Source organism: Diplotaxodon limnothrissa, linkage group LG10, assembly GCF_057381915.1.
Source record: "Diplotaxodon limnothrissa isolate DT_005_m linkage group LG10, D_limnothrissa_male_GT1.1, whole genome shotgun sequence".
Classification (NCBI taxonomy): domain Eukaryota; kingdom Metazoa; phylum Chordata; class Actinopteri; order Cichliformes; family Cichlidae; genus Diplotaxodon; species Diplotaxodon limnothrissa.
The window spans coordinates 17,966,570-17,975,248 of record NC_140605.1 but is presented as its reverse complement, the minus strand read 5'-3'; the positions used below and the strand labels follow the sequence as shown (position 1 = coordinate 17,975,248).

Below are 8,679 nucleotides of genomic sequence, written 5' to 3'. Positions count from 1 at the left end.
CTTCGCGCATTGCCGTGATGCGGGCCTAGTCAAAAACAAACTGTATTTATGGTGCTGGTCGAACCGAGTCCGGCAGCAAGACCCGAAATCCTACGAGCAAAATAAGTGCGACACTTTTTCGGGAAATCAATGCTAGCCCTCCGAGCAAAATAAGCACGGGGTGTTTACAGTCGTGCGACTTACCTGCAGCTTTCTCTGTTGCTGATTCATTGAAGAATGTCGGTGAAAACCCAGGAGTTGCCAGCGCGTCTCTCCACTTCCTCCCCACTCTCCCTGGCTGCCAGAAACGACGCACAGAGAGAGAGAGAGATAGAGATAGAGAGAGGTACTGCGGACAGCAGGAGGAGGAGGGAACTGGAGGAGGAGCGGTGCTGATGCTGCAGCCGACACCTGGCTGAGCATCCTTCTGCTCAGACGGCCGGGCTTTTTTAACACATGTGCGCCCTCTGCTGGAACATGTGGGAAGCAGCTCTTCCCACGTGGTGGGATTCCAATATGACCGCGACTGGATTTTGAAAAGCTGAATTACAAGTCCTACCGTGCTATAAATTCAAAAATCATTTAAGCATTACAGACATATGGAGTCTACATACTGACACTGGTACCAAAATAGCAGGATATGTGTAGGATTTGTGTGTGTGTGTGTGTGTGTGTGTGTGTGTGTGTGTGTGTGTGTGTGTGTGTGTGTGTGTGTGTGAGAAGATGTATATACAATTAGGTTCATAGGTTTTTGGAAAATGACAAATTTTCCAAGATTTTAAATCAATCAAGTGGGCCTAACATTGATGTCCTAAAATATCTCAGTTGTGAATAAAAGATTCTGTTTTTTATTTATAGTTTACACAGTTACACGCATTTCCTGTATTTCAGTATTTTATGTTCATCTCTTTCATACTGTTGTAGGTCCATACATAGTGATTTGGCACAACATGTAGATTCCTTTGAGTTAAATTCCTTTTATAAAATTATGGGAAGTGCTTTGGCTATAAAACTGTAATTGAAGAACTACAAATGCAGTGAAACTATGATATGTGTGAAAAGTTAAAGATCTGCCATCTACAGTTAAAGAAATCAATTGTATCCACACCCCTAATTATAGCTTCCCTGCGGCTGGCCCTGGGCTCATTAGATTCAGTGAAGGAATATCTTAATGCTTCAGGTTATCAAGACATTTTAGACAAGTCTCTGCTTCCGTCATGGGAACAGTTTAGGGTTTAGGGAACACAGTATTTAGATCCCACTTCCGCTTTGCACAAAGCGAGATTCATATAGTTGGATGTGTTTATTGTGAAAGAACTTGACTGGCGAACACAGAGCCTTGTCCTCAGTCTCATTAAACACTTTTGGGATGAACTAGCAGAAAAACTTCAAATGTCCAACATCACTGCTTCACTGCTTCTTTCATTCAAAATGCAAGCATCATTTTGATAGTGAAAACCATGTTTAAAGAAATAAAACATGAAGCCAGTCATTTTGATCATACAATCAAAATTTTATTAAGTTCAGTTTGTGTGTTACATATTTTAATGACAGTGGTGTAAAACTCAGCCAAACAGTATCCAATTACATTTGTAAAAATTCAGCATGGGTATTAAAACACATCAATAAACAGGAGAAAACATGTAAAATGAATGGCGGACATATAACTTCCTCAAAAGAGACATTTCATTTGATTAGAAAAAACAAACAAGTGGTAAAAATTTGGCCTCTCTTATTTTGCATTAGAAAATACATGCTACAAACCACAAATGCAAAGATACAGCAGCCAGCACTGTGAAAATCCACTGTCACTTAAAGTTGGAGGACATGAACTGAAAATCTGAAACTGTCATTGCTTTCATCCTAAACATGTACAAAGATTCAGAAGTTAGATTTACTGCCATTACCAATGGGAGAGCTAACACAACGCACAAGTTAAACAACTTGCAATAGTGTTGTCTACACTCCTGGAACATTAGTTTGTGTATTACATTCTGCGTTGCAGATCTTTGCTTTACAATGTTTCATGATTGCTGCTTAAGAAAACAAAGATATAAACAAACATACCACTGCATTAAAACTGTACTGTTAAACCACAACTGAACATGAGGACCAAGTTTTGGACCTCAAAAGGCATCAATGAAAAATTTTCACATGTAGAAACGGTAAAGCACAGCGAACTGCAGCTGCTTTTATACATCCAGACAATGACCTGACCACAGATTTCTGTTAGTGAAGAATTATGTCACAGATAAGCCAAGTGTAATGTGAGAGCTTGTAATGGAGCAATGTTAGAACAGTATACTTTCTATTGTTACATAAGAACTGGGAGATTTTAGAGAACTTAGGTATTCATACCAACCTGTATTTTATACTTACATGTGTTATCTGATGATAAGACTGCTGCACATACACTCAGGTCCATAAGTATATGGACAATGACACACTTTATTTGTGTTTGTTTTTTTTGTAATTTAGCCTTTGTGGACCACCACACAACGATGGATTTTAAATCAAAAATAAACCAAAATAAACAGCTGCCAAATCAATAATCTGTTACAAGAAGGGACACAGGGGGGCAGCTGAGCAACACCAGAAAGCGTAGGAAACTACAGGAGAAACTAAAGTGGATGATCGCAGAATTCTTTTCAGAATCAGAATCAGAATCAGAATACTTTATTAATCCCGAAGGAAATTAGGGTAACAGCAGGCAGCACGCTAATGGCGCATGCGCACTTACAAAGGAACCTTCTGACCAACTTTACACAAACATCACTTTGGGGAGACATGTCAGAAAGGTAGGCTGATAGGAAAAAAACAACAAAAATACATAACATGAGGTAAGAGGAGGAGAAAAAAAACTCCACTCAGACTGAGCTCCTAGTGGGAGAACAGTTTGATAACAGAAAAAACACCTCAGCACAAAAAGCACATGACTATCAGTACACCATAGAAACACAAGAAAGGGTAAGAGAGAGCCGGTGTAGACAGCGCATCTGGTCCTGCAGCGTGTCTGCGCTGGTCCAGTCGACTGCCATCTTCCCCGGTAGGGCACAAGCATCGAAGGCGTTTGGAAAGGGAGGGGGGATCAGTGTGTGCATATCAGTGTATGTGTGTGTGTGTCCAGAGTTCAGCTGAGACAGTGTCCTTCGCCCCGCCAGGCTAAGTAAACAGTCTTCCAGCCAACCCAGGCCAACCCAGGTGGTCTTGCATGGAATGGGGGGGACGGTCTAAACACAGTCGTTATCAGAGTGTTCTTGACTTTCTTGGTTAAGAAAGTCAAGAACACTCTTTAGGAGGTAGTTAGTTGCCTTCATGAATGGAAATCGAGTCATTTTAAAAGAGGATTCAATCTGCTGGTTAAACTCAACAAGAGACAGGCCAGATTAGACTTTGCCAGAAATATATCTAAAAGAACCTGCACGGATGAAGCCAATAATAATGGGAAAAGGATAGTGAAGCAGGAAAAAAACAACTCATGATCCAAAGCATAACACATCATCTGTCAAACACGGTGGAGTCAGTGCTATGGCATGAGTATGTATGGCTGCCAGTGGAACCAGTTTACTAGAGTTTATTGATGACGATTCAGCTGCTGATATAAGTAGCAGGATGAACTGTGAAGCATGCAGGGCTGTACTCTATGTTCCAATTCAACCCGGTTGTACAATGGACACTTCGCAGTGCAAACTGGATAATGACCAAACACATTCTGCAAAAGCAACTTTCTCAAGGCAAAGAAAGGCTATGTTCTTTAATGGCCATATCAGTTACATCAAGCCAACAGAGTTACACTTTCAGAAGAAAAAACTGAACTAATTTCTGGATGTCAGACCATCACTGACTGTAAAAGATTTTTGCCCAGTTATTAAAAGCAACCCTTGTTAATTTCTCCAGGGTTTTTTTGATTTGCAAATTCCTACAAATCTCCATCATTCTCTTCCCTTACATCAATGCCATTGGACAGAAAGGCTTCCTTTTCTGGTGATGCTGACTTGTGGTTAAGCCCTAAGCCCATCATCTCTGTGTCCGGAGTCGAATGAGCTGCAGCTGACAGGGTGCTGTGACGGATACCATAGCTGAAGTAGATCGCGAAACCTGGAAAGGCAAAAAGAACCGGTGTTATGGAATCCTAGCTTTTCAATGCAAATACACCTGCTGAACTTTTCAGTCTAAAAACATGTACCTTTTTAATAACATTGACATTTTCGCAACCAACTGACAAAGTATGTTTACTCGTGTTTTGTAAATGTTTCAGATCGGTCTGCGAACACATTGCAATGTCAAGTCAAAGCAGCTAGCCCATTTCAAGCAGCTAAAGCAAGTAAAATAGTCAGCTGGGTGTGTGAGACTTTTCAGCATCATCCTAGGTAAGTGTAGCGAGCAGAATTCTTGCAGTTAAAAAAAGAACGATGGAGTGTAACTACCTATGGCCATCCAGATTGAGAATTTAACCCAAGTGCGTTCTTCAAGCTGCATCATCAGGTAGATATTGACAAACATGCTGATCACTGGAATGAAGGGCAGCATGGGCACCTGGGAGACAAATACCACAAAAGGAGAAAGCGTAACAGTATCCATTAAAACTTAGCGAGCGTGAACTCTCAGGGGGCAGAGGTAGTGCTGAAAGGGCTTAAATCAAACCTTGAAGGAGAGTTTAGTGTGGTTCTGGGGCTGTCTCCAGATGATGAAGACCACGAAAAGACACATCATGAAGATGACGCTGAGGGCTACCAAGTTCCACGAAGCAAGATCTCCATAAGATGCCAGAACACTGAATGCCAGCATCAGCATTCCTTTAAAATGAAAGAAATGTTATTATCTTATGTGTAATACTTCACAAGTGCAATGTGATTTTTAACAGTGAAGATACTGGAAATAAATCCATCACCTACATTCAAGGCGAGCACACTTGTTGGGTTGTTTACCAAAGATCTAACACCTTCATTTTATTGAGTAAGCAAATAAATGTTATTTCTACAGCACATTTAAAACTAAAGTGCTTTACAAGGTCTTTATACTTGATTTTCTTACATTATTTGTATGATTTTATTGCCATTTTAAGGCAGTCCTGGTTTAATAACATACCGAGGAGAAAGACACAGACGTTGACAGTGAAGCCTGACAGTTTGGATGGTGTGGGGTTGTCTGGGAACAGCAAGGTTTTGAAGCTGAGCCTCTCTTCCATACCGGGCAGGATGTTGCCCTCATTCAACTCCATCTCCTCGTGGCTACTGACAATCTGGTAACCCATGCTGGGCCGGTACCTGAAACAACAAGAACAAACACCCATAATGAAGTGTTCAGACATAGCAGTTGTACTCTGTGTTCCTGCCACTTAAAATAGTTGCTAGCACCGGTGACAAAGCTGGTAATGCACACTGCAACATTAGCACACAATGAACCTGCTTATAAGCAATGTCAATGCTGCGTATGTTTGAAATAGCTTCCAATAGTTTTGTTGGCTAGCATAAACAACTATAAACATGTTCAGACCGTGTCCAAGCTGATATATTCTCACCAACCTGAGCACCAGGATACAGGCAGCCACTAATGTGTAGGCTAGCAGCGTCCCTATCGACATCAGGTCCACCAGGTCCTTCAGCTCGAACATTAACACCATGACAACTTCACAGTACAAGGAGACAAAAAATAAAAATTTAAAGTGAGAATGCTTGTTTGATCCCATCAATTATTTTCCATACTTGTCTTAGAAGAATAAATTAAGATGTGTCTAACATTCAGCATGCTTATACAGTTACTGTGAGCATAGAAGTATGCTGATCATAAGCTCAAATGATGCCATTGAGTACAGCCTCATAAAGATGCTAGCTCGAATGTACATATTCTTTTCACAATAGTGATTCCCAAAGTGTGGGTCATGACCCTCTGGTGTTCCAGTGGTTTACCACACACACAAGAAATCTTTGCTACAAAAAAATGTATAATATATAATTATATGAGTTCAAAATTTACTTGAAATTTCACAACTACAATCTTCTTAGGGTGCTGTATTAGGATATAGGGTAAAAATAGCATTATGGAGCGAAACCAGCAACCACCTGGCGGCAAAGTCATTCCATTTCATTTATATGACACTCTTATTTTTCCGCTCTATTTTTTAAATGGGGCAAAATCTCATATCACGTCACTGGTGGGGAAAGATAAAAAATGAAGCAGTGGCTAAGAAAGGAAAGAAGTTAATAGTAAATCAATCTCAACAAAACAAATCAAGAAAAGATTAAAAACCTGTTGATTAAAGTTTTGATTAAAGGTTTGCATGTTTTCAGTTTTAAAAAGGGCCCCAGTTGGGAATGGATAAAGTATAGGCTGGAGGTGGCAAAAAGAGCTGCCTCTATTAAAAAAAAAAGTTATAAAAAGTTTTTAAACTTAATCTTTCAAAAACCAAAAAGTCTCTGCTTTGTTCTTTTTCTCTTCAATTCAAACCTGACCTTCTATCACTGCCTCTCTCAAGTCCCTCTACTCAAATACAGGAATTTGCGTTTTTATTTAACGCCCCCCTTTATCTTACCAGCTATAGCCCCGGCAGCAACAGTAGATGTTACGGGAGATTTTCTCTCGCTGATGTTGGCCAAGAAGGAGAAGAGCAGGCCATCCTGCGCCATGGCAAGGATGATACGAGGTAGGGGGAACATGGAACCCAACAGACTGGGGTAAAGGTGGGGGGAGGGCATCATATTGTGATGGCAGCGGTTTGGTGTAACGTGAGGGACAAGGGGGAAAGAAGAATTAGGAAAGGTCAGCGAGTACCAAGGGAAGATTCAGAGAAAGTAGACGTATGTGGGTGGAAAGATCTGGGGGTTAAAGAACATGCTGCAGCGTGCCAGACTGGCAACACTGTTGAAGAACAACATGCTGGGACAAGGATACTCTGATGTCAGCATGTAAAATTTGGCCCCCAGTATGACTGCATGTTTTGCACATGCTGTTACTGTCAGTTTTAGTCCACGTACCATGCGGTTTAGTTTGGATTAGTGCTGGTGCACATCTCCTTCTCAAGATGCAAGTTAGAAAATATGTCTCAAGTTTCCCAACAGAAAAAACAATGGAAGACTTATAGTATAGACACAATAACCTTGACTCCCTCAGCCAACTAAACAGAGACCTGGCTATGTAAAACACTTAATAATTAGTTTTTAATGCTAACACATGTTAGTATCTCACCTGCCAGAGAGGAAGTGACAAAAGTTGCATTTAGTGGGGTTTTGGTGCAGGAGTTGACCCTGGCCAAGGACTTTGATAACAGCCCATCATCAGCCATAGCCATGATCACACGAGGAACAGGGTACAGACAACCCAGCAAGCTAACATGGGGGGAAGGGCGTACCAAAATATAAAGTATCCACAGGAGCAACCATGTGAAACATGCATAAGCAAAGACAACAGCACACATATGCAAGGAGCATTACATTCAACATAGATACAGCAGATTAAGACAAAAGAAAAAAACACAGAACACAGGATACTTAAATATGTTGTGCATACATTTTAAGTTAGGAACACATGTGCAACACTTTGTAATGTAACTTTGTAATATGTAAATAACAATTTAATGCAATTTTTTTGCAGATCTTATGCACCCATATTTTATTCAAAATAAAACGTGACAAAAATCAATGTTTAAACTGAGAAAATGTACCATTAAAACAAAGATACTAGCTCATTTTTATATTTAATATTAGCTGAATTTAATATGTCTTAGTATAGATGGGACAGGGCCATGCTGTTTGCCACTGTGTGGCATCCTCTCTTCTTTTAACAACAGTCTCGAAACATTCGAGAACTGAGGAGATCAGCTGCTGAACCTTTGAAAGAGGAATGTTATCTCACTCTTATCTGATTTGAGCTGTTCAACAGCCCTGGGTCTTGTTTATCGTATTTTTCACTACACGTTTATTTTCAATTCATTTTATTTTTATAGCACCAATTCATAAAAACAGCGCCTCAAGACTCTTTATACTGAAAGATATGGACCTTACAATAATACCAAGTGCTTGCTCAAATACCTTTCAGCAAGCACTTGGTGACACTGGGAAGGAAAAGCTCCCTTTTAACAGTAAGAAACCCTCTGGCAGAACCAGGCTCAGGGAGCGACAGCCATCCACCACGACCTTTTTGTGATGATAGGAGAAAAAATATTTCATGTAAATCTTTTCAGCTGGTGAAAGGTCTGGACTCCAAGTAGGCCCTTTGAGCACCCTCTGCTACTATGAAACCATGCAGTTCTAAGTGTTTCAAGAAGTGGTTTAACACAGTCTTGCTGAGATATGCAGCATATGTCACTATAAAACCTTTAATGTACTAATGCACTAATGCATCCCCTTAAAATCAGAGATGCATACTTTTGGACACAGCGATGACAACATGCATAGTCTCTCTCCTTACTAGTCCAGAGGACACGGTGTCCAAGTTTACCTAAGGGAATTTCAAATTGCATTTCACTGGACCACAGCTTTGGCCCAGAGAAGACAGCATTTCTAGATCATGTTCATAAATAGTTTCTTCTCTGCATGATAGAGCTTTAACCTTTGTGAATCATGCCTGGTTTTAATGCAGTGTTGCCCGAGGGGCCGAAGCACATGAGCTTCCAATATTGATTTCTGGCTATTGCCTTTAGTGCAGCGATGAACCATTTAAGATAATATCAAAATGTTCTTTTTCAGCTGTTTGTTGCACCCA

General features: G+C 40.4%; 1 protein-coding gene across 4 annotated transcripts in view; it reads right to left on the bottom strand.

Moving 5' to 3' along the window:
• Positions 1-1,511: 1,511 nt before the first annotated feature.
• slc7a1a (solute carrier family 7 member 1a) overlaps positions 1,512-8,679 on the bottom strand; it is a 34,313-nt gene continuing 27,145 nt past the window's right edge. For all 4 annotated transcript variants that reach the window (XM_085364516.1, XM_085364514.1, XM_085364518.1 and 1 more), the window contains 6 exons: positions 6,512-6,648; positions 5,505-5,607; positions 5,068-5,246; positions 4,624-4,775; positions 4,407-4,515; positions 1,512-4,077 (listed from right to left, as the gene is read on the bottom strand). In XM_085364516.1, coding sequence (XP_085220642.1) covers positions 3,899-4,077; positions 4,407-4,515; positions 4,624-4,775; positions 5,068-5,246; positions 5,505-5,607; positions 6,512-6,648 — 859 coding nt within the window. In that variant the 3' untranslated portion in view covers positions 1,512-3,898. The remainder of the gene's footprint in view (positions 4,078-4,406; positions 4,516-4,623; positions 4,776-5,067; positions 5,247-5,504; positions 5,608-6,511; positions 6,649-8,679) is intronic.